General features: G+C 37.3%; 1 protein-coding gene across 3 annotated transcripts in view; it reads left to right on the top strand.

Moving 5' to 3' along the window:
- The window catches only part of DMXL2 (Dmx like 2), a 49,761-nt gene that overhangs the window by 14,982 nt on the left and 8,949 nt on the right, over positions 1-25,830 (top strand). For 2 of the 3 annotated variants that reach the window (XM_014251127.2, XM_014251128.2), the window contains exons 9-36: positions 13-187; positions 962-1,195; positions 1,306-1,583; positions 1,761-2,457; positions 4,089-4,210; positions 5,270-5,359; positions 6,686-6,803; positions 7,548-7,667; positions 8,126-8,353; positions 9,083-10,762; positions 11,057-11,167; positions 11,900-12,069; positions 12,616-12,713; positions 12,875-13,040; positions 14,009-14,273; positions 14,878-15,965; positions 16,960-17,151; positions 17,902-17,978; positions 18,263-18,393; positions 19,027-19,275; positions 20,847-21,028; positions 21,341-21,471; positions 21,967-22,052; positions 22,286-22,487; positions 23,647-23,764; positions 24,538-24,600; positions 24,998-25,084; positions 25,164-25,285. In XM_014251127.2, the coding sequence (XP_014106602.2) occupies positions 13-187; positions 962-1,195; positions 1,306-1,583; positions 1,761-2,457; positions 4,089-4,210; positions 5,270-5,359; positions 6,686-6,803; positions 7,548-7,667; positions 8,126-8,353; positions 9,083-10,762; positions 11,057-11,167; positions 11,900-12,069; positions 12,616-12,713; positions 12,875-13,040; positions 14,009-14,273; positions 14,878-15,965; positions 16,960-17,151; positions 17,902-17,978; positions 18,263-18,393; positions 19,027-19,275; positions 20,847-21,028; positions 21,341-21,471; positions 21,967-22,052; positions 22,286-22,487; positions 23,647-23,764; positions 24,538-24,600; positions 24,998-25,084; positions 25,164-25,285 (7,280 nt within the window). The remainder of the gene's footprint in view (positions 1-12; positions 188-961; positions 1,196-1,305; positions 1,584-1,760; positions 2,458-4,088; positions 4,211-5,269; positions 5,360-6,685; positions 6,804-7,547; positions 7,668-8,125; positions 8,354-9,082; positions 10,763-11,056; positions 11,168-11,899; positions 12,070-12,615; positions 12,714-12,874; positions 13,041-14,008; positions 14,274-14,877; positions 15,966-16,959; positions 17,152-17,901; positions 17,979-18,262; positions 18,394-19,026; positions 19,276-20,846; positions 21,029-21,340; positions 21,472-21,966; positions 22,053-22,285; positions 22,488-23,646; positions 23,765-24,537; positions 24,601-24,997; positions 25,085-25,163; positions 25,286-25,830) is intronic. The other variant, XM_005521498.3, reaches the window with a different exon arrangement.

The raw sequence follows: 25,830 nt of genomic DNA on the forward strand, positions 1-25,830 counted from the left end.
TAATTGCAACAGACAATTCATCATTTGAAAAATATGAGAAAAGGACAAAGGAGATCTTCAGTTCTTGTCACCCACACAGATGTACTGCCAGATCAGCAGGGCACTCACGAAGTTCAGCGTCACATTTCCCATCAAGCAAATGCACTTGGTCACTTTCACATAGCTGCAAGCATCAACCCTAATACAGGTGAAATACAACCATTTCTTAGACTGCAATAATGTATTTGCACAACATGAAAAATAAAGGCAGCTGAGATGCACATTCTTTGCTTTGCCTAATCAAATAGAGGCAACTTGTAGGAGGTCTGTTATTTGGCATAGAGTTTTTTAAGACAAATTAAGCTGAATTTATTCTGAATACCTTCAGCACCTTTGTGAGTAAATTAAATTCATCTTTGCAGATCAAAAGGCAAAAGAAGCATAAATTTCCAGTCCGGTGTTTGATTCTTGGGTTTGGGGGGCCATGGTATATCTTGAATAGAGTAATTGCATCCTATAAAATGTAGTGATTGAAAAAGAGCTGTATTAGTGTCTTTTGGTGAGAAACCAGCTGCTTTTGATAGAATAATCAGAATATTTTTAAAGAAGGAAAAGATTAAAGAGCACTAACATGCTTTACCTAAAATCCATACATGAAAGGCAACATTGCATCATATGAAACTGATCAGTTAGAACCACTAAATATCATTTACCATTCACCTGAGAATAAATTTTCATGTAAATTTATTGACCTTAAAATATCTTTACTGGTTTTTGTACAATTGGATTTAAAATCTTGATCTTTACCTGTTTTAATCTTGCAGGCACAAATTATGTCATACCTAAAATAAGTGAAATGTGCATGTACATACATATATGAATAAAAAGATGAGTGGTTAATCTATAGCTTAATATCTAGCTTTATATACTTTTATATAGTTTAATACATAGCTTTTTTCTTTTTTCTTGAAAATGTCCACAGATATTCCTTCGGTGTTGGCTGGAACCGCTTTTAATACAGATGAAGGAAGTGGAGGCTTTGTTGTCCACTGGCTGAATAATAAAGAATTTCATTTTACATCCTCTATTGAAGTATTCATGCAGCATCTAAGACAAATTTCAGAACAACAACTAGAACAAGATTTTGATATTGAAGCTGAAGAGGAGGAAGAAGCAGAAGAAAAAGAGAAAGGCTTACACATGAAGTTAGATCATGGTTAGTAATCTGGTTAGTTCTGATCAGCTACTAGCAGATTAAAAAATACCGTGTTTTGAATGGAAACTGGTAGGGAAATCTTTGCATAAAATGGCACATTTCTGTTGCAGATTTGTCTATAGACAGAGAATCAGAGACAGGGACTGGTACAGGCTCTTCAGAACATGAAGATGGAGAAAGAGAGGGAAGTCCCAAAACATCTCTGCTAGCGGGCCCACGCCTGCCTCTTCCGACAGTTTTGTTAGACCGGAAAATCGACTTGCTCCTAACGGAATGGAACAGGAATCCAGATATGCTTTTTGCTATCCATCCTGTTGATGGTACCTTTCTGGTGTGGCATGTGAAGTATTTAGATGAATACACTCCAGGCATCTTTCGACAAGTTCAGGTATGGTATATTTGAAATGGTTTTATTATTTTTGATGTTAACAAACATTGTCCTTTGCTTTAGAGCTGAATATCAGTAGGAATTTCATTTTAAGTACTTCCTGTAAAACAGCTAGCATTTGTTCAGGCTGAAGCTGAGTTCATACATTCTAATTTTTTTCCTTTGTTTTTCTTTTAGGTTTCATTTTCTTCTAGGATTCCTGTTGCATTTCCATCTGGAGATGCTAGTTCCCTTAGCAAAAATATTATGATGTATGCCTGCCCTGTCTTTGTGAAAGACAACAGCAGTGCTGCACAGCAGAAAACAATGGACTTTCCAGATAATACTCTAGCAAATAAAGGACCAAGCTTTGCCCAGGACAGTGCAAAAGTGAATATAATTTCTCCTGTGGTAATGATGATTTCCAAACATATAGATGGCTCTCTAAACCAATGGGCAGTTACTTTTGCTGATAAATCAGCTTTCACTACTGTGCTAACTGTATCCCATAAGTTTAGGTACTGTGGACACCGCTTTCACCTCAATGATCTGGCCTGCCATTCTGTTTTACCATTGCTGCTGACATCTTCCCATCACAATGCTCTGTTAACTCCTGAGTCAGACACTTCCTGGGACTCTGACAGGATAAACAGGATGATGGATCCTATTAAACACAAGAGAGGTTCTTCTAAGCAGCAACTTAAAAATGCAGCAACCCGTACATTCCATGACCCAAATGCAATCTATAGTGAGCTGATTCTGTGGCGAGTAGACCCCATAGGACCTTTATCCTACACGGGAGGAGTGTCTGAGTTGGCTCGAATTAACTCTCTTCACACCTCTGCTTTCTCTAACGTAGCCTGGCTTCCAACACTAATTCCCAGCTATTGCCTTGGTGAGTATACCTGGCATGTTTCCATACAGAGTTAACTCACGTAGAATTAATTTGTTAAAATAAAGTACTGTTTTCTTTGGAGTATATTTACTTTAACTTTTCAAAAATTTCCTTTTACTGTGCAAATTAAGCATATTTACTTCATTTGTGGCTAAGCTACTGCAAAACACTTGCTGTGGTCTGAGTGTTTCTGCAGTCCCTGTGGATCAGCTGACACTCAGAAACTCCTTTGTGTGAGTAAGCACTCCTTGCTCCCGAAGAGAACAAGATGCTGCCTTTCCCCAGTGCTTCAGGCAGCTTCCTTGAGTGCTCTCTGCACTGATGTGGTTTGCAAATGCAGCTGTGCTGATGGCTCAGGGTGCTGGCCATGTGCAGGGGCAGTTGAACAGAACTAGTATTTGGGCTACCCAAACATCAGAGTTACTGGGGAAGATTTCCAGCCAAAATTGGCATTATCAAATTTCTTAACATGCTGACTAAAAACTGCTTAGGAGGTCCTGAAACAATACTGAAATTCTTCAGACCACCAGAAGCTTACAAAAGCCCGGTTAGAACCCAGGATATTTATAAATAAATAGACTGCATTAACTTTACAGAACTGCAAACAACACTTCTTCAGAGGTCAGACTGTACAATATCTGATGTGTCATGCCCTTGGCCAATTCTTCAATTTTTGCTTTTAATTTTAGGGCTTTCCATTGCAATTTAGAAAATTACTTATACAAATGTTACTTTAGCCAGCCACACAGATACTAATTTTCTAATTATCACAAAGATGCTGTTAGAGTAGTTGTCATCTTTGTACACAGTACTAAAAGCCATTTGTGCTGTGGGTGTAAATTAAATTTTATATTAATGCCTGGTTATAAATACATAATATATTTGATTTAAAATAAAACAAATTAATTTTCTGTTTACATAGTAACATTCTGGGCTGTCTGTATCCCACAAAGTGTTCCAAACACAAATAATGAGCTGCATCCTTGTAGTATAGAGGAAGATGTATATCAGAAAAGAACATCTCATGTCAAGCCTATTGTATATATTGTTGAGAAGCAAAAAGACACTCTTAAAATTTTTCTATTTTATTTAGAACTCCACTGTTATATTTGCACTTTCAACTGCAAGCCAGAAGGGAATATTCATAGTAGTTAATTTTATGCAAAGAGCTTAGAGTCAGCAAACAAGGAAGAAAGCTATGGCTGAAGAGTTTCCCCTTAGACCCTTACCCTGAATTGTGTGTGACAACCTTGGGAATCTGGAGTTGGCTCTTCCAAGCAATTCCCTGGAGGTGACAGTGAATCAGACATCACCAGAGTAAGGAATGGCAGTATTCCCTTAGCTGTAATACAGTCTGAGACTTGTGTGAATAGTGTTTGAAAGCATACATGAGATCAGCCTAGATTATTGAACATTTTTCAGGAATTCCAGTTACAGTCATGAACAGAAATGAAATTATTTCAAAGTTCAAATGATAATGTATTAACACACACATTTGCTTAGGATTTTTGCTTCAATGCTTTATGAAAACCATGTTTGAAGCATTTTCATATACTGAGGATTGTAACAGACTACCTGATACCATTGACTGCCATTTTTTTCATCATTAATTTTTTTGTTTCTTCTATAAGGTACCTATTGCAACTCTGCTAGTGCTTGCTTTGTTGCATCAGATGGCAAAAACCTGAGGCTCTATCAAGCTGTTGTAGATGCACGAAAACTTCTGGATGAATTATCTGACCCTGAATCATCTGTAAGTTTTATGTAGCAATGGTTTGGTTTGAAACTGTTAAAATACAACTACATCATTCACTTTTTCCCCTTCCAGTGGTTTGTCTTTCTTTAGTTCTGTGTGAATTTTGTGCCATTCCATGTATAGGATCTTATGCATTACACCTTGCATAGTTGCATGTTTTGCACCTGTCTGTAAGCATTAACAGAAAAAACTGCAGCTATTATTACCAAAAGTGTCTGCACTGAACCAAAATGTTCCATACAAGTTTCCCCAACATTTGGCAGGTGGGAAAAGGAAAAGTAGGATTTCTTAGTTTGTCCTCTCAGAAAAGGGGAGTTAAGAGCAAGAGGGAAGATGAAAACAGGAGAGCGAGACTGAGGTGCAGCTACATCTGTATATGAGGAAGGGCAGAGATGTGGGGTATAAGGGAGTCAGCTAAGGGTCATATTAGCTTTTTTTTTCTCCAATAACCAATTTTTTCATTCTTTTTATCTTTCATTTCTGCGACTTTAGGAAAAGTAAAGCCTGACCTTGTACTGTTACTGTATGAGGAAACACATCTTTAATTTTTTCCCATTCTACTGTTATTTAATAAACCATCCTGCAAGACAGGTCCTGTCAGTATTCAGATCAGTCTAAAGGACCTGTTCTAGGAGCAATGACTATGAACATTCCACCAAAAATTAATAGAACTTTCAGCTTATATATAAGCTGTACTGATGGTGTTTTCTACATGTTGTGACAAAACCTTGAAGCTTGAAAAAGAAGTGAAATGGTATATTGTTTCTCATTGCACAGATACATTATGTAGTGTTATCCAAGGATAAATCTTTAAATTAGCAATATTTAGCTTCCATAAAAACTGGTGTTTCATCCCCATGATGAGCTACTGACTCACAACAGTGCACATGCTTTGATAAACACATTATTCATGAGTGTCAAAGTGACAACTGCAAGAGCTCTGTTATGGTTTGTGCCAACAAGAAAAATTGAAGCATCAGTTTATCATAAGCAACTGCAATTTTCTTCTGTCCAAAGGAAAAATATACTAATTCTACTCATTTTTCTCTGTTTCAGAAACTTATTGGGGAGGTGTTTAATATTGTGAGCCAACAATCTACTGCTCGACCAGGATGTATCATTGAGCTTGATGCCATAACTAACAAAGTAAATAAATGGTTGACTCTTTAAGGGTATCATATAAGGGTGTTAATAACATTGTTTGTTAATTACCCTAATCTTTTGAAAAGACATAAAAGAGATGACATTTCTCTATGGCGACAATGACTGCCTTGAATTTTTGTGAATATTGAGATACCTTAAATATTTTACTAAGCCAGCTTTCTGTTAGCTGCTAAGAGCTCAAAGTTCATTTTTAGAGTAAAACAATATTTTCTAAGCATAACTATTGAAGAAAAAAAGCTTTACTATAGAATGGTTTCCATGGTATCATAATTTAAAGGAAATAATTACAATCCCCTCAAACCCAAACAAACAAAAATAACTTTTAAAAGCCCAAACCTAAAAATTAGATCTAACTGTCAAAATGTAAGAATGATAGCCAAGTATGACTTCAAGCTTTTTGTGCTGATATTGTAAAATAAATTTATTAACACACCTATACTTCTCAACCAATGAGCATGTAGGATAATTAAACCACCTTCTTAGTCATTTGGATGATATATGCTGCAGTGCTGTTTTCTGTTAGCATCCTGTGAAAACAGTGAGTTTTACCAATTTTAATTTGAAAACCATGGGGTTTTGACATATATAAATAAGTATTTCTCTATTGTCAATAAATTTGTATGTCTTTCATGTATCAATAGCACAGAATCTCCAAATTTAAGTTCAGATTTACAAAACATTTTCCTAGAATTTTTATAAATAAGTACAGGGAATACCATCTTGTTTCTCTGGACAAAAAGGTGTTTTGCAGCATAACTTTGCCATCACTGTATTTTGGGGATGTAATTTTCCTTATCAGCAGGGAAGGATTTCACCATGAGCAGCTTTCTCTGTAGCGAGGTAGAGTTACTGCAAATAAATATGTTGCTGGCTGAAAAGATAAATGTGAAGATATCTGAGAGAAGGAAAATCTGCAATTTATTCCCTTTTTCAGATTTCCCAAGCAATTCACTGTAGACATGTCTTCCCACTGAAGTGGGATAAAAGTCTTTTGCTGCTGTTACTTATTCAATACCAAAGAAATAAAAATTAATCAGATGCTAATTAATCTGTCAATAATTGCAGCAAAAGTGTTATTACAGAATTTGTCTATCCTGGCAGACCTCGGTGAAATTATTTCAATATAGAAATTACGAGTTCTAGAACATGCTGTTCATAAGATGAAAATATTTGGGTTTTCTGATGAAAATTTTAAACTTTATAAAAGCAACTGCTCCTCATTGGTAGACAGATTGCATAATAATAATTGCATTAATACCAAATCTTACTGTACTGTTTTGAAAACATAACAATTGCTCAATGTTTCAGTGTGGCTCAAACACACAATTGCTTCATGTCTTCCAAGAAGACTTCATTTTGGGATACAAACCACATAAGGAAGATGTGGAAGGGAAGGAAACTGAGATATTTTTCCAGCCATCACAAGGTAAACATTAAACTATAACTAATATGAATTAAATTGGTAGCAAAATATATTCTTCAGGAATACTAAAATCTAGCTGGCATGTGGTAATTTGCTTTTAAATGAGAATCTGTAAAATTCGGTGAAATGGCTGTTATGTATTGCTCATATGAATTGTTGCTAAATGGTGTTAAACAAAGACATTCTAATTGCTCAGAGTGAAACAACTTATATGATAAAGTACATTTTTCAAAGTGCATATGTTATATATAAAAATGTGAACAGAAGCAAATTTTCTGCATCAATAGGTAGCTGCAGGTGATGATGTCAATATATCTGGCTTTCAAGTTAGTACAGTGGAAAGTCCCTGAGGAGTTTGATAGTAGACTTGAAACTTCAAAAGAAAAAGGAAGAAACCAAGCAGGTAGAAGAGTCTATAATCTGGCAAAATAGTTCAAACTGAATGGAAAGGCAAATATCTAATAAATTAGATTTGTCATTAGTACTCAGATTGTCTGTAAGTCAGTATCTATTTTGTAATTATTCTGTTGTCAAGAGCAATCAAAATGTCAATGCATACTACCAGTGGTACTGTTTCAATATTTTGTTTTAGACTCTAACCGTTTATTTCTAAGATGAAAATGGGGTTTTTATTGTCAATTTTTAGAGAATCTTTTGCTATGGAAAAATTATTTATGTTGAATATAAATGTTATGACCCTATATGAATATATATGTTTATATATTATATATAATATGTAAATTACAGGGTATCGTCCACCACCTTTCTCAGAGAAGTTCTACCTGGTAGTAATTGAAAAAGATAGTAGTGGCTGCTCTGTTCTTCAAATGTGGCACCTTCATCTCAAATCTGTGCAAGCCTGTTTAGGTGAGTGATCGTAATTTTCTTAGAGAGGCAGTTCTATCATATTACTTAGAATAAAACAAACTTTGGTGGTTTATTATAAAACAAATTGTGTCACCTTTGCCAAGCAGAAGCCTAAAAACCAAGGATCTTCAGAATAATATGTCAATGTAATAGAAGCAGTAAAACTCCTTACAAACATTGGTTGCATTCTATACTAATAACAATATAAAAATGTGTTGATGGGGTGAGTAATGTACTTAAGCAGTGGTTTATTTCAAACTACCAGTATTCAGAATGTTACAGATGTCTTAAGTGAATAGTCACAGCATGCAATAAAACTGACACAGCCTGCACACATCATATAATTATTTAGTGTGCAACTTGAGCTCATGTATAAACAAATAAATTTAATTATGAGATATTCATGCTTTGTCCTTACAAACAATTTTTTGACCCTGCTGGCATTTTTTTTAATATAGCAAAACCAACTGAAGCATCTTCAGCAGATAATAAGCTTAGTGTACCTGAGCAGAAGACTGTGGATTCTTCTCCAGATGTATCACCTGGCATAGGTCCCATACCACGATCTTCATCAATTGCTAATCTTCAGACTGCTAGTAAACTCATTTTGAGCTCCAGACTTGTGTATAGCCAACCACTGGATCTTCCCGTTGGTGTGGAAGTAGTAAGAGCAACTCCTTCAGCAGGTAACTGTAACAGTTGTTTCTATGCAGTTGGTCCATTGATTTATCTCCTAGTTTGTGGACTTGTATCTCCCCAGCCTATAAGATTCTTATTTACTGATATTGGAAGCAAAGGACTGAAAAGGTGCTTTCAAATCATCATGCCCATGTCATGTTACTCTTCTGGAAATGTATCAAGTCCCCACAGGAAAGCTGTTCCTAAACTTATTGCTCTAATATTTGGAAATGTAACTTTTAGTCTTAATCTATTAATGAACAATTTATATTCATTTGTCAGCATTCCTGTGTTTGGTATACAGTGGATTTTTTTACCTGATGCACTTACACCTTCTTCTTATTATTATTGTCTTTCTGTCTCTCTTGTTGTTACTTTTTTCCCTTTCCCTCTTAGGTTTCCTTTTGGTGGGTTATATGAGCCTAATCTTAACTTCCTTACTCTCATTTGATTAAGGTTATATATTTCTCTCATTGTTCTAAGAGCCCTTCTCTGAATTAGTTCAGTTCCAGTTTACCTTCTTTGAATAGTGACCTGAAATGCAGATGATAGGTGATGTTCAAGCTGTAAGACTGTTACCAGCTCTGATTTAATTTGCTCTTATCCAAATCCAAATTAAAAAATAACACCAGATTGTAAAGTTCTCTAGCAGTCGATAGATAGTGTTATGTCTGCCCTAATCATATAAGCATTCTACTGTCTATTACTAAAAGTAAATATGTTTGTTCTGACTTCAGGTCACTTGAGTTCCTCATCAATATACCCTGTCTGCCTCGCACCTTATTTGATAGTAACGTCCTGTTCGGACAACAAAGTGCGGTTCTGGAGGTGCACTGTAGAGACAGACCTGAGCAGCAAAACTGAAGAGAAGGAGACGTACCACTGGAGAAAATGGCCATTAATGAACGATGAAGGGGAAGACAACAGCAGTACAGTGAGCATTGTAGGGAGGCCGGTTGCTGTTAGCTGTTCTTACACAGGACGTCTTGCAGTAGCATACAAACAACCCATACAGCATAATGGGTTTGTTTCCAAAGAATTTTCCATGCATGTTTGTATACTTGAATGTGAGTCTACTGGAGGATCAGAGTGGGTTTTGGAACAGACAATTCATCTGGATGATTTAGTTAAGGTTGGAAGTGTCCTTGACTCAAGGGTCAGTGTGGATAGTAATTTATTTGTTTACAGTAAGTCAGATGCTTTTTTGAATAAAGACAAATACCTGGTACCCAGTATCAAGCATTTGGTGCATTTGGACTGGGTTTCAAAAGAAGATGGCTCACATATACTGACAGTTGGAGTGGGTGCCAACATCTTCATGTATGGAAGGCTTTCAGGGATTGTAACAGATCAAACCAGCAGCAAAGAGGGAGTAGCTGTCATCACTCTGCCACTAGGAGGGAGCATAAAACAAGGTGTGAAGTCAAAGTGGGTGTTGCTGAGGTCCATTGATTTGGTTTCGTCCGTGGATGGCACTCCTTCCCTGCCTGTGTCTCTGTCCTGGGTGAGAGATGGAATACTGGTGGTGGGAATGGACTGTGAAATGCACGTTTATGCCCAGTGGAAACACGCAGTCAAGTTTGGTAATGGAGAAAGTGATGTTTTTACTTCTGAAGACTCAACAACACCAGATCCATTCAAAACAAGCGCAGTAGTGAAGAAGACTAGTGTAATTGATGGGGCAGGTATTGTGGATGATGTTTTTGGCACTCCAACTGTAATTCAGGATGGGGGCCTCTTTGAAGCTGCTCATGTTCTTTCACCTACTCTACCCCAGTATCATCCAACCCAGTTGTTAGAACTGATGGACCTGGGCAAAGTTCGCCGAGCCAAAGCCATTCTGTCGCATTTAGTTAAATGCATTGCAGGAGAAGTTGCAATAGTCAAAGACACAGAAGCTGGAGAAGGGACTGGTCCTAAACGCCATCTTTCTCGCACCATCAGTGTGAGTGGCAGTACTGCCAAGGATACCATCACTGCTGGGAAAGATGGTACCCGAGACTACACAGAGATAGACTCGATTCCCCCACTGCCACTGTATGCACTGCTTGCTGCAGATCAGGATGCCACTTATGTCGCTGAAGAAACTTCTAAAATACCTCAGGGCTCTGAAGACCATGCAAAGAGGAAAACAGAGGATCAGTACTCGGATCTGTTCCAGATTCAACCTGTTACAACTGAAGACTTTATAGATTTTGAGCCTGAAAAGAGGGAGAGTAAATCCAAAGTTATTAATCTGTCACAGTATGGGCCAACTTACTTTGGCCGAGAACACGCCAGTGTCCTTTCAAGCCACCTGATGCACTCAAGTCTGCCAGGCCTCACTCGACTGGAGCAGATGTTCCTTGTAGCTTTGGCAGACACTGTGGCCACAACAAGCACTGAACTGGATGAGAACAGAGATAAGAATTACTCAGGTTAGTAACTGAGATATTATTGAATTGACATTCTTGTTCTTCTCAGCAAATGTAAACTTAGTCCTTGGGTATTCTGGGATAACAAAGCTGAAAGCTAACATCAGTTATTCAGGTTAGATACAGTAGGAAAGAAAAACAGATGCAAATATCGACTTGTAGTTCATACATAATAAATAACTTGTTCAGGTTCTCAGCAGCCTTAGAAACATACATTCCTCACACACTGTTATGATAACTTGTATATATGTCTACTGTAGTCAGCTGCATGTTCAAAGTGTGTTTTATATGGCACAGGAAGAGATACCTTAGATGAATGTGGCCTCCGGTACCTGCTGGCCATGCGCTTGCACACCTGCCTGCTGACATCCCTGCCTCCCCTGTACCGTGTGCAGCTGCTCCACCAAGGTAACCCTCACCAGGAGGGATGGCTTCACTCACACCATCTGCTTACCTTTGATTCATAATGTCATATTTCTATTATCTGCATTAATTTTCTATTTCATTAAGGCCATTATCTTGCAAAGGCTCGGTGTAGGCTTCCCTACATGCACTGTAAATAGCAAAAAATACAGCTCTAGAGTAGAAGATTCTGGCCTATCCAGTTTAAGGCATGAATAAATTCCCCAACCAGGTAAAACACAGATTGTATATGTAATTCATTTTTTCTGCTGGAAGAATTAAGACATTTCCTTACATGAGTGTGGGTTTATCTTAAAGAATATTTTATTTTCATCACAGCAGGTTGGGTTTTTTTTCTCAGTCTGAGTAAATGCTGTTGTGAAATACTGAAAAGGAAAGAAGTTACCACCTAAAGAGCAGAGAGAAAGGTTTCTGGCCTAAAATGGGTCTGCTTCTGTGATAACAGAATATTTTTCCTTCAGTCCCTCAACATATAATTCTTATATATTTATGAATGATGTACTGGAAAATTATGTAAGAAGTACAGAGGAGAGGACATCCCTAACAAGCAAAACTATATTTTTGCTGTTCCTTTAACAGTTCTACTTCCTTTTGAGGGAGTTGGTGTCTCTCAGATGTACCCAGCTTGGAGACCCCACTTTGCATCCCTGACATATTCCATTTACTTATTAGATACTCTTAGTCTTCTGAATTGTATTGGTTTATGTTGTTGTTTAGGCCTGTCAACTTGCCATTTTGCATGGGCTTTCCATTCTGAGGCTGAGGAGGAGTTGATCAATATGATTCCTGCTATCCAGAAGGGAGACCCACAGTGGTCTGAACTGAGAGCTATGGGCATTGGTTGGTGGGTCAGGAATATCAACACTCTTCGAAGGTGCATCGAGAAGGTACTTTTTACTGGTTACAGATTCTAGCTCCATGCTGTTAAATGTGCCTACTGTAGTAAATTTCCAAGTCATCTAACGTAAAAATACATTTTTAAATGTGACAGTTTAATCAAAGAATCCAGAAGCAAAACAATTATCCTAGTACTCCAAATCAAATTACATGAGAGCCCTGTATAAAACCCAGGGTTCATTCAAGAAATACTGTTATTAGATTAAGTATTTTTAAGTAATGGATTGCCAGAGGAATTTCACCTAATAGTATGAGTTACTGTAACAATTTCAAATGAAGTATTTTTATTTGTCCATTCCTGAAGTCCCACTGTGCTTGAGAGGGGTTGCTATCTGCAGTAGTGTTGTTCTTCTGACTCTTAAAAGCATTTACAGTGTAGAGCTCTGTTACATAGGAATAAAACATTCTCACAGAAATTACTTTGCTGCTTTGTAGAGCTGTCTACCTGGCCATCCTCTGTGACATAGAGCACAGCTTATTTAGCTAAAAGCAGCTTTTGTATTTTCATCAATAATAGTAGGCTTTGTTCACTACAGGTTGCAAAAGCTTCATTCCAGAGGAACAATGATGCCTTAGATGCTGCACTTTTTTACCTTGCTATGAAGAAAAAGGCAGTGGTGTGGGGTCTGTTTAGGTGAGTTCTGCTAACTTGAAATTTGATTAAATCTTAATTGAACCAGGAATGCAAAGCCGAACTCGTTCAAGAGTAGAGTTTAATTTCAAGTAATGTTGTTCAAGTGATAGTATGCTAAGGTACATAATAAATAGCTCTATACATTGCATTTCTTTATACAGGTCCCAGCATGATGAAAAGATGACTGCCTTTTTCAGCCACAACTTCAATGAAGACCGATGGCGTAAAGCTGCTTTAAAAAATGCTTTTGCTTTGTTGGGAAAACAACGTTTTGAGCAGTCAGCTGCATTTTTCTTGCTAGCAGGTTCACTAAAAGATGCTATAGAGGTATCCACTTTTGAGAAATTAAGTTTCAGTTTCTAATTTGACCTGTTACTGCATTCTTACTAGCTCTTCTCTGACAAAGTTTTCACAGATTGTGGCAGCATAAATGGGACGGTATGTCCACATAGGACCCCCCCTTGTGCCCTGCAGACATACCATTTACCTCTACAGTACTGTGAAAAACAGCTGGGAAGCTGATTTGAAGGCCAGAATAATCGTTCAGATACACTGTTCCTCAGTAGAAGCACTCTTGGGAGTACCAGCTGTGACCCTTATGGCAAAACTTTGTCAGAACTACACAATAAAGTTGTAGCACTCTATTCAGCCTCCAGCTATTCTACATAACCTATTGGTACAACATTAAGTAAAAAAAAAAGAAGTCAAGAGTTCTCTTCTGAAGCAGTTCTGGGATCCCTTTTTAGTGGAGTTATGATGCTGCTTGCCACAAGGGAGGTGGGAGCTGTGAGAAGGATCATAAGCTAAGCAGTATCTCTCAGGAGAGGATGGGAGTTAGAGAACCTTTAAAATACCTGCCTATTATTTACAATATGTTTGTCTTCACTTGAGAATCTATTTTCTGCATTATGTATTTAATTCTGCACAATATGGTGTGAAAAATATCTTACCAGTTACGTAATAACATGAAAGTTGGAGGTGTAATTATTCTACTAGATAGAATAAAAATAGTCATCTTTATCTTCTGCCATATTAATTTTTTAATGCTATGTACTGCTATGCATAAAAACAGAGAAAAGTACACCTCTTTCCAAACAGAGGAAAATGTTACTTACATATATATAATGGATATATATCACTTACCACATTTTTGACCTGAAGGTTAATTTGTACTACAAAGAACAGATAAGAGGAGAAAAAAAATATCTGTTCTGTAAACATATATTGCTATTTACTTTATTTTATAGACCTCTCTTTCCCTCAAAAAACAACCTTTTCCCCACTGCTTATCATAGGTGTGCCTTGAGAAGATGGAAGACATCCAGTTGGCCATGGTCATTGCTCGTTTGTATGAATCAGAGTTTGAGACCTCTGTCACGTACACCTCCATTCTCTATGAAAAGATTTTGGGTTGCCAGAAGGATGGAACTGGGTTCAGCTGTACTAAGTTGCATTCTGATCCATTTCTGAGAAGTATTGCATACTGGATAATGAAAGATTACACACGAGCACTGGATACACTGTTGGAACAAACACCCAAAGATGATGATGAAAACCCAGGTAAGGGAAAAATTATTAATCTGATAGGGCAAACTTATTAAGAAAAAGAAGAGTGGGAGAAATGCTTTAAAGCAATATAAATATCTGTTTTCTTTCCAAGGGTTGTTTTCAACCCTCTAACACCAAACTTAGTTCCTATTAGCTAAGCTGAAGAGAGCTGTCTTTGACACTTCCATACAATACTTCTCTAGTAATGAATGGTTGGTCTTTTTTCCAGTGGACTTAAATTCTTATTCTTGCTTCTAGGAATTAGCAATATTCTAGCAGGATTTTCTATCCCATCTCTTCAAGATATAATTCCCTATAGGAATTTCCTTGGGGAAATCTCTGCCTGGATGATCATCTCAGCTGCCTTTTAGCTTAGCTGAGTGCAACGTAACTGCGAGGCAAATTACAGAATTTCTATTTTTCTGCTCATCCAGCTCATACCTTTATTCTTTTTGTGGGGAATAAGAAATTATTTCATATTATTTTGGTAACTAGATCCAAAATTGTCTTTGTGTGTTTTGATAAATCTATAATGCAGGAAATAACTGCAAAACAGAATAATACCATCTAAAAGGCATTTTCAGTAGATGTCATTCATATCTGTTTGATTCCTCAGTTATCGTCAAATCCTGCAATCCTGTGGTGTTCAGTTTTTACAACTATCTTCGGACGCACCCTTTGCTCATCCGGAGATACTTCAGCTCACCAGAAGGAACTCTGGCCACCTTAGGTCTAAAAACTGAGAAAAGCTTTGTTGATAAGATTAATCTTATAGAAAGAAAATTATTCTTCACTACTGCAAATGCTCATTTTAAAGTGGGCTGCCCTGTACTAGCTCTTGAAGTCCTTTCCAAAATTCCAAAAATAAGAAAAAAGTCTACTGTAGCTGGAGAAAAAGATTCATCCAGTCCTTCAATCCAGGCTGATGTTTCAGATTCCAAAGCCCTACAGGATGGTGCTGGAAGTGGTGACATAGACTGGTCAAAACCCATTTCAGCTTCCTTTGGTTTGGAGAGCACTGTTGAATCTGCAGCACAATTTGACTGGAGTCAACCAGCAGTAAAATTTGATGATGAGCCCCTTACTCTTGATTGGGGTGAAGACAAAAATGGATCAGATGAAGAAGACAAGGATGTTGGGATAATGATGAAAAAGTCCGATTCTAAGAGTGAAGATGAGAGGACGTCAGACACCAGCATGGCTCAAACACCACATGGGGAGGTTGCTGAGGCAGGAGACACTGAGGTTGATGTTATTGCTGAGCAGCTGAAGTTCAGAGCCTGTTTGAAAATTCTCATGACTGAACTGAGGACTTTGGCTACAGGTTACGAAGTGGATGGAGGAAAGCTCAGATTTCAGCTGTACAACTGGCTGGAAAAAGAGATTGCTGCTATGCATGAAATATGCAACCACGATGCAGGGGACAAAGACTACTGTAAAACATATACCAAAGTAAACGGGGATCTGCTTGACCCCGAAGATATTATGGATAAGCCAGACATTGGCTCGTACGAACGGCACCAGATCGAAAGACGGAGGTTGCAGGCAAAGCGAGAGCATGCTGAGAGACGGAAGTGGTGGCTGCAGAAGAACCAAGCTCTTCTCAGAGTTTTTCTCAGTTATTGTAGTCTACATGGGGCACAGGGTGGAGGTTTAGCATCTGTAAGGATGGAGCTGAAGTTCTTGCTGCAGGAGTCACAGCAGGTAAAGTAAATTTGACTGATTGATGAATGTGAACAGTTCTAGACTGTCAGTTATGTCAAATGCATGAGTGTGTGCCTAAATAGATGCTGCTAATGTTCTGAAAGTCTAATGGTCATGGTAACTAATGTTCTTGGAGAAAGAACTTGCTGTTTAAGTGTACTGCTTTTCCTGATGTGGATTATTTGGTTCTGAAGAATCTGCTATGTGACACTGAAGATCAGGCTACTTATGATTATGGAATATAAATGTTGCTGTTTTATATTGTAGCTGCAGCATTGTATGTGTTACTATGACATAATTTTGGTCACAGTTTCTAAGTACCTATTAATAAATTAAATCCACATGAAATAAAACAAAGTCTCATTCCCAGACCTCTGCAAATCATGCAGAGGAGCTACAAGGGGTCTTGGCTTCAAGGCTCAACAAATAGTACAAAGTCAGACAGGGTACTACTCTCTTTATTCTGTTATGGCATTTTCTACATTTCATACAAAAAGAGGTATTTTACAGCAAATGTTAATTACTACACTGAGCTGCAGCAGATAATCTGATACTAGGAAGTCTTTCAACAGGCTCTAGTCCTAGATTTCTCCTATTTCAGGGGCAACAGACAGCTGTTTTGGTGGTACTTGGCTTAGAATGCACATTAAAGAATTTTTTTTAAGTTCTGTTTGTTTCCCCTTGAGAAACTCAGATGAGTACAAATTGGACTTTGTTACTAAACTTGGACCAGTGACTATTGTATCAACTTTTGCTACTGCAAGTACATTTTTAGTTAATGTTTCTTAGCAGACAATCTTCACACTTCCTAATAACACCTTGTTATTATAGTCAATAATAACTTGCTTTTGACAGTAAAATCTTGTCTATACTGAGTAGACAGCAGTGGAAGAGGATAAATAACATGGGAAATATATTGAAGATGCAAAATCATCTCTATTTTAATTTTTTTTCCAAAGCAATGATTTTAAATTCAATCTTTTCTTTTAAACAGGAAACTACTGTAAAGCAACTTCAGTCTCCACTTCCACTACCCACAACATTACCACTGCTTTCTGCAAGCATAGCATCCACAAAAACTGTGATAGCTAATCCTGTGCTGTACTTAAACAACCACATCCATGATATACTTTACACTATTGTGCAGATGAAATCACCACCACATCCTAATATTGAAGATGTCAAGGTAATTCATAGCTTTAATCTAAGGCCTAATGTTTGATGAAATGGAAAGATTTTAGTAGGAAAAGACAGGAATGAGCACAGGGTGAGTTTAGGAAAGTTTACTTTTTAAACAGTTGGACAGTACCATTTTCTTCACACTGCAGATTTCATTGAACTTTCCAATAAATCCTTGCATTTCCTCTTTTTAAGAACTGGACTGTTTTTGTTGCATTGTGAGGCAGAACCAGTTATTTTCTTACTCCTGGAGACTAATGGAATTTATAAGCACATAACTGAGGTAAAAAAAGAGATTTTAGATAAAAGTATTATATCATGACTACACAAACTTTGTATTTTATGTATATTGAGTAGCTATTACTACATTGAACTGCAGTGTTATATAGTACAGCTTCCAGGAACCATTCCATCAAATTCATTGTCATAACAGGACATGCTTAAACACTGCTTCAGTATGCTCATTTACTGTGGCTGTTCTGTATTAGAATCAAGTTAATTGTCTTGACATGATGTTAGAAGGTGTTGACTGCCATCAAATTGTCTTGAACAAACAGTTGTGATTTTCTAAGCACTGCACTGTAAACTTAAAGTAACATTCAGTTACTATTTCTTGCACTTGGTTTAAAACTAGAACAGTCCTGCAGAACACATTTTCAATAGCCGCTAGAAAGAAATGTATTTTACTCATATTCTTATATCATTTACTCTACACTTTTATATAAAACATATAGCTTATTGGTTTTCTTTATTTTAGGTGTACACACTTCATTCTTTAGCAGCTTCACTTTCTGCATCCATTTATCAAGCACTATGTGACAGCCACAGCTACAGGTAAAGAGGGAAGTTTTCATACAGTCCTACAATTTGCAGTGTACTTTGTGCATCCTGAATGAAAATTCTTCCTGCATGTGACTTTAAAAGGGATTAAATGTTTGTGCATGGGTAAAGATACTTGTACACATTAAATGTTGTTAACTTTGACACGCCAAATCAATTTCACACAGATGAAATAACACCAACCATTCAGGGTTTTCAATAAACAGTAGGAAAATATGATGTCACTCTCACTTGAGACACTCACTTTCTCATCAGAAAAAAAATTTATTTGTATGTAGCAGTCAAACAGAAGCAAATCAGTTCACTGGGATGGTTTATCAAGGCCTGCTTTTGAGCGATCGACGCAGACTGAGGACAGAAAGCATTGAAGAGCACGCAACTCCAAACTCATCTCCTGCTCAGTGGCCTGGTGAGACTAACATAAGGTTACTTTTACCTCCACTGGATGAGCTCCATGTGCCAGAATTATTTCACTGTCCTGTATGAGGGATGAAATAGTGGGAAATCAATGACAAATGTTTCTATCTTAGTTCTCAAAATAGTAACAGCCTGTCACTTTTTCACATATTGAAACAAATAAAAATAAACTTTTTATATGGCAAACATCTTGCTTGAAGAAACCATGATCTTTAGGATGAACTTAAAGATGATTTGTCGCCCCAAAATTATTTCCTCCAGTCTGCCTAACCCCCCAGCAAGGCTACCTCTGTTGTCTCCACAGTACTGTCTTACATGTATGCTGTACTGGTATAGCCATCAAAGCAGCTAATTCTGATGCATAAACTGTTGAAATGGTGCAGGAATTTCATAGGCACACTGAACTTCCCATAGTATTTGCAGAGAAGTGCAGTGCAAAAGTCCCACACCCAAGAAGGCTTTTTGAAATTTTGATCTTTATGATTTTAAGAAAACTGCTAATAGTATGTTTCATCTGAATAAAAGTGTCATGTGCCTACTAGTGTTTACCATAGTGTAGAGTAGAATGCCTTCTTTTTGTGCATTTGTCCTACTCATTTAATCCCAGAATTTTTCCTCTTTGCAGGTGTCAGTTCACTTATCAACCTCTTAAGCTCAGCTCAGGATGAAGACCAGCCAAAGCTGAACATCCTGCTGTGTGAAGCTGTTGTGGCCGTGTACCTGAGCCTGCTGATCCATGCCCTGGCCACCAACTCGTGTAACGAGCTGTTCCGGCTGGCGGCGCACCCGCTCAACAGCCGCATGTGGGCTGCTGTCTTTGGAGGGGGCGTCAAGCTGCTTGTGAAACCCCGCAGGCAGTCTGAAAACATCCCAGGTACACTGCTGTCTAAACGGGGTGCAGTTTATACCTCTTACTGACCTAGGAGGAGAGCCTTCCTTCCTTTTAAAGACCAAAGCAGAATTTAAGAAACTACTCTCAAGAAAACTGTTACATTAGCTAAAAAGGCTGAAACAAATAATAGCTTTGCAGTTGTCCTTTGTATGGCATCCATTACGTTTCGAATTTGCCATAAAAACTGTACAGTTGCTATAGTAATAACAGTAATATTAGGTGCTTACTTATAACATTTTTCAGGACTTTCAGACATTATTTTTAGGGGAAAAAATCCCCAGGTGATATTAATCAGTGTTAATACCTATGGGTTTTTGTATGGATGAGTATTGTTGTTTAATGGCTGCAGTAACTAGGGAACAGTATTTCTGAAATCAGTTTCTATTGCAAGGTAGGATTTCACCTAGCACAAGACCACAAAGAAGAAATACCAGCTTCATCTGGCAGAAAAACAGCTCATGCATATGTAAACTCCAACTAAACTCAGGATTTTTACAAAGACTGATGAGCAAGTGTTAATATGCTGCATGAAAAGCAAAACTGGAGATTGAATTCAGACTCTGAAGACAAAGACAGATACAACCATTTGTGATAAAATTCAGCAGTACTGAAAATCACATCACACAGACTTTAAAATAACCAATAGGCTTCAAACTTACGCAAAAATTAGACATTCCCTCTCCGGAACTTAAAACCAAACAGTAATAAGGCATTGCACCATTACAAGTATGCACAAAAGGTATTTGTCCTATGGAATAAGTTAAACGCATTTAGGGCAGTTATTTTCATAAAGTGATAGTATTAATAACTTCTGTAAGTCGTTTTTATTTGAGATGTATTCTGTTTTCCTTTAACCTTCAAGCTGCTACAGCTTCTGATGTTTCAGAGGATGTTAACGAAGGTTTGTAAAGACTTGCAGTGTAGATGAGTGTTGGTAGTGGCTTTTTAGACAAAAAGAATAGTTTTTAAATACCTAGCTCCCTTGTAATAAAGTAAGTGTGATCTTCAATGTTGCCTGGCCAATAACACTTTGAAAAACAAATTCCACATTAATATTTTGGTTACTATTAAGGCATTTTAAATCATAACACTTTAAAGTAGACTTCAGTTGTCAAAAAGCCTATCTTTCTATTCAAATTTTCATACTACCCTAAGAATTCCTTGGTTTATATTTGAGTAACTGCTAATTGTGCAGCATACTGTTTAGTAATATTTTACATATTACTTTATTTCTCAACAAAGTTTCTGAGTTTCTTTCTTGAGAAATTTTTCAGCTTAAAAACTTTTTAAAAGCTACTTCTCCTAAGAACTTAATCCACTATGTAAATGTAAAATGTATTTTTCATAATATATCCAATGCCTAAATGCCACAGTTATTGAATTAATAAAAAAGTTTCATTTTGATAATTACACTTACTTTATTTAGGCTGGCTTTGACTTTAAATCAGTAGAAATTAGTACCAATAACAGTGGTGTTAGTTGTTTCAGTTATAAAATACATACATTTTAAAGATGCAATACTAATATCAGCTTTTTTAATTACCTGAATTTAGCACCTCCTCTTCCATCAGAAGAAATGGACAAACACCGCCGTAGGTTTAACATGAGAATGCTGGTGCCAGGAAGACCAGTAAAAGACAGCAATGTACCACCACCTGTACCTGCAGAAAGACCTTCTTATAAAGAAAAGTTTATTCCTCCAGAGCTCAGCATGTGGGACTATTTTATGGCAAAGGTAATTGAAAATTCCATTAGGTTTTAAAGGACAAAAATGAAGTGAAAATTTTGAGCACTCTTAGTAGTAGGATGCAGAATATTATGCTCATAATAAAAGATAAAGACCTACAAGTCTATTCCTTCATTTTCAAAACATGCCTCTTGTCAATAATAGTGATTAACACTTTTCCCCCTCGCTAATTACTTATATTTTCAGGGCCATTGACTTATACGTTAAATTGCTGCCATTTAAACTCTGTGAGAATCATAAGTGAAGTCAGAGAAGAGAAGAGAGTATTGTTTTTATAGAGACTTTTGCTTTGCATTGCAGCCCTTTCTCCCTTTATCAGACAGTGGTGTTATATACGATTCTGATGAAAGCATTCACAGTGATGAGGAGGAGGACGACGCTTTCCTCTCCGATGTGCAGATCCAGGAGCACACAGATGCCAATTCTTACAGGTCAGCAGAAGATGTCACTATTTTAGAATATGTCATATGCTTACCTTTGCTTCCAAATTAAAAAAAAAAACAGACATGGATCTTCTGCACCATCCAACATAAGTTAAACAATTTTAGTACTGTGGACAGACTTGTCTATGGCAGTGGGCTTAGAGAAATTACAAATTCTTGTCACAATAACAGTTCCCCATTTACTTGCCAGAAAAAAGGGGATTAGGAAGTTAAAGTTGTGTGGTTTGCAGTTTTTGGGGAGGGGAAAACAACTGAGAAATACCCATTTTCATTTTTAAGGGTCAACATAAGCTACCACAATGCCAGCTCTAAAGTAATGATTTGGACTGCTGATTCAATCACGTAGTTTTTGAATGAGGTGCAGGTTAAATAGAACCTTTCTACAGTGTTTTTATAACCTGTGCATTTGCTTGAAGAAGAAAAATACTCTGTAGAGAATGTTAATGTATTTTTAACATGACTAAATCTATTCTTTTTATATAGCTGGGCTCTTCTACATCTGACAATGGTAAAATTAGTTCTGCACAACATTAAGAACTTCTTTCCCATCGCTGGTCTGGAATTCACTGGTATGCTAAATTCTGCTTTACATTTAATCTTTCTGTATATGTGGCTTTCTGTCAGCCTTCATGTTTTAATTCTAACTTTAAAATTCAAATAATTAAATACATTATTTATTACAATTACCAACATGTACATTTCCTTTCAAGTTTTTTTTAATTGTTATGTTATTGTAGGGATTTATACTCATTTTAACTTGATTTTTTTCTCTGAGCCATACTTTATTAATATTTCTGTTTAGATCTGCCTGTAACATCTCCATTGGGCATTGCTGTAATAAAAAATTTAGAACACTGGGAACAGATTCTTCAAGATAGAATGGACCAGTTTGAAGGTCCACCTCCAAACTACATCAATACTTACCCCAGTGACCTTGGTGTAGGGGCAGGACCAGCTATTCTCCGCAATAAAGCAATGATTGAACCTGAAAACACACCATTCAAGTAAGTATTTTTTCCTAGCAAAAACATATTCTTTGATAACAGAAATTCTAAAGAGTTTCATTTCCTCTTTATGTTCAACAGCCAAACGAAGGTTGTCTAGCTCTTAGGTCTAGTAGGAAATATTCTACAGAAACCATTTTCCCACATCCCTTTGCTCATTCTTATGCAGCTGCAGCAGCCTTTACTTACTCTGCTGCACCTTTCACAGCTGCAACAAGAAAGGAAAATAATGAAAGAGCAGAAGTTGTAGGAATTGAAGGCAGTGGCTGCTGCTGGGAACACCTAATTCAACCTGTTTTACTATTCCTTCAGTAGCAGTTGTCTCTCACCCTATCCCAGCAACAGAAGAGTTATATAATACATACAGATGTCTGGAGGAGGAGAAAGACAGTTGTACTAAGGTCTTTTTGAGGCTAATTCTCCTGTGTTTAGACAATGTCATGCCTGGAGGTATCTGTAAATGCAGATAGCGAACTGTGTTTTCAACTCAAAAATAGCTTGCTTTTCTCAATATATTAAACTACAACTGAGTCAACAGTGCAAAATGGCTCAGCAGTGCCCTGGCAGCCAGGAGAGCCAAGTGTGTCCTGGGGAGCATCAGGCCCAGCTGGGCAGGGAGGGGATTGTCCCTCTCTGCTCTGGGCTGGGACAACCTCACCTCGCTTACTGAGGCAGGTTTGGGTACCACAATATAATGAGGATATTAAACTATTAGAGAGCACCCAAAGGAGGGCAGTGAAGATGGTGAAGGGTCTGGAGGTGAAGCTGTGTGAGGAGCAGCTGAAGACACTTGGCGTGTTCAGCCTGGGGGAGACTGAGGGGACACCTCACTGCAGGTACAGCTCCCTCAGGAGGGGAAGAGGAGGGGCAGGCTCTGATCTCTGCTCTCTGGTGACAGTGACAGGACACAAGGGAATGGCCTGAAGCTGTGTCAGGGGGGTTTAGGTGTGTAATTAGAAAAAGGTTCTTCACCCAGCAGGTGGGCACTGGAACAGACTCCCTGGGGAAGGGGGCACAGCACCACCAACAAAGGTCCAGAGGTGTTTGGTCAACTCTCTCAGGCACACAGTGGAATTCTTAGACTTGAGTTAGACTTCAGTGATCCTCATGGGTCCCCTCCAACTCAGAATACTTACTTTCCTTCTTCTGCTTTATCCAGATCAAAGGATTACTCAGCTCTTCCAGCAAAAAGGCTCTGGCATTTTCTTGTGAAGCAAGAACTTCTTCAAGAGACTTTCATAAGATATATATTCACAAAGAAAAGAAAGCAGAGTGAGGTAAACAAAAGATGTAATTTTTTTAAAAAACAAAGCTCAAGTATAACTGTTCCTCAGTCCCCTCAGTATTTAATTTGCCTTCCCATTTTTCATTGACATTTCAGTTTCTCTCATTTAACAATTTCTGGATTTTTTTCAAAATCAACATAACTGTCACATTGTTGATTGGGATATCAACTAAACCAAATATTTTTAAACATGACATATGTCATTTTTATGACTATCCTAATAAACAGAACATTTGCAGTAACAGTAATAAGCAAAGAAATTTGAATATTTTTTTTGTGCGTGTGTCATACTGAAAAAGAAATTTAAATGTGCTATTCATTTGTGTATATGTATATATGCATGAGTAATATATACATATAAAAGTAATATTATATAGTAATATATAATATGGGGCTTTACAAATTGTGCCAGTTACAACTGCTATGTTCTAGCTGAAAATTTAAGCCAACACATAAATACCATGGGAAATAAGTATATTATTTAATATCTTTTAGAATTCCTGTAAGTATGGAGTTTGTGTGTGTATTACTCCTCCATTTATTTAGTATATCATACATTTTGTGTTCATCTAGGAGGCATTACATTTTAAGTGAGTTTGTTTAGATTCCTGTCTTAGTTTCTGTGCCTTTTATAAAAAATTAAAAATACATTTGTCATCATTTACTGACAGAGTGGCCTTTAAAATCTAGTTTGGAATGTTTCATTCTTTTTTTATATTTGTTTGTGCATGTGTTTTGTGTTTGTGACTGTGTGATGTTATGTAGTCTGTAGAAGATCGTGTGGAGCAGGTCAAACAAAACTGCGTAGCAGAAGATCACAAAAACAAGGTAGTATCCCTTCTCCCAAACCTCTAGCACATTCTTAAAAGTTCTGTGGAACTGGCTTTTTTTTTCCTAATGTGACTAACAGAAGCTGTATGTTCTGTGTAGTCTGTGTGACAGGCTTTTAATCCATGAACTAACTTCAGATGTCCTGATAATTGGGATGAGTGAACACCTTATAAATAGTGTTGCACACACAACTTCGTGTTTCTCACACTCAAATCACTTTTGGCTTCTAGAACACCAAAGAGTATGAGAAGTCTAAAGTTTAGCTACTGAAACAATGCTAAGGCCACTGAACTTTTCTTGCATGAATTTTATTTTTATAGATTTTTGCACTCTGAATGTACCACTACAAAATGGATTTTCACGCTAATTGAAGTTTTTTATAAATGTTTTGTAGGTTGAAGCAGATCTTGGATACCCTGGAGGAAAAGCAAAAATCATTCACAAAGAATCAGATATGATAATGGCATTTGCCGTTAACAAGGTAAGTCTCTAATACTACTAGAAATGTAATAAAATATCTTAATTATAGTTAGTATAAATTTTGTGTTTGTGCTGCATAGGCAAACAGCAATGAAATTGTTTTGGCATCTACACATGATGTTCAAGAACTTGATATTTCAGCTCTACTGGCTGCTCAGTCATTTATATGGATTGGGGAAGAATATGACAGAGAGTCTAAAAGGTAGGATTGTTTCTTTGTGGTTATATTAATAAGAGTATTGATTTTCTGTGAGGCTGTATCTATATTACCTGTGTAAGCACAAACAGAGCGTACAAACAACATTAATTACTGTTCTTCAGTAGGTTTCAGGTTGTTTTGCAAGTATGGGAAGGCAAGAGAATGATTACTGTCTTTAGGCAAGCCTGCACTGCACAGTGAAGTAAAATCCCATGTGGTGATAAGATAATAAAGTGCTACCTTGGACACCCTGCAGCTCCCTTGCATCAGTGCAGTGTGGAGGGCAGCTGTGGCAGCTGATGCTGGTTGTTCCTCTCCCCTCCACTGCTGAGGACTGTGAATGCCTCAGCTGCAGTGAGCACCCCTCTGTACCAGCTCCCTGCACACTGCACACACAGGTCAGGAGCAGCCCAGCAATATTCTTCTCAAGAGAGCTTATGTTCTTATATTGGGATCATCTCTTGAGATTAAACATGGATAGATTTGGGGCACGTGGAAGGAATTTGTACCGCGTAAGTGCAGGAATTATCAATTTATAGTCTCATTAT

This window comes from Pseudopodoces humilis, chromosome 16 (genome assembly GCF_049639895.1).
Source record: "Pseudopodoces humilis isolate 2021_Gansu_Grassland_sample_001 chromosome 16, ASM4963989v1, whole genome shotgun sequence".
Lineage (NCBI taxonomy): Eukaryota > Metazoa > Chordata > Aves > Passeriformes > Paridae > Pseudopodoces > Pseudopodoces humilis.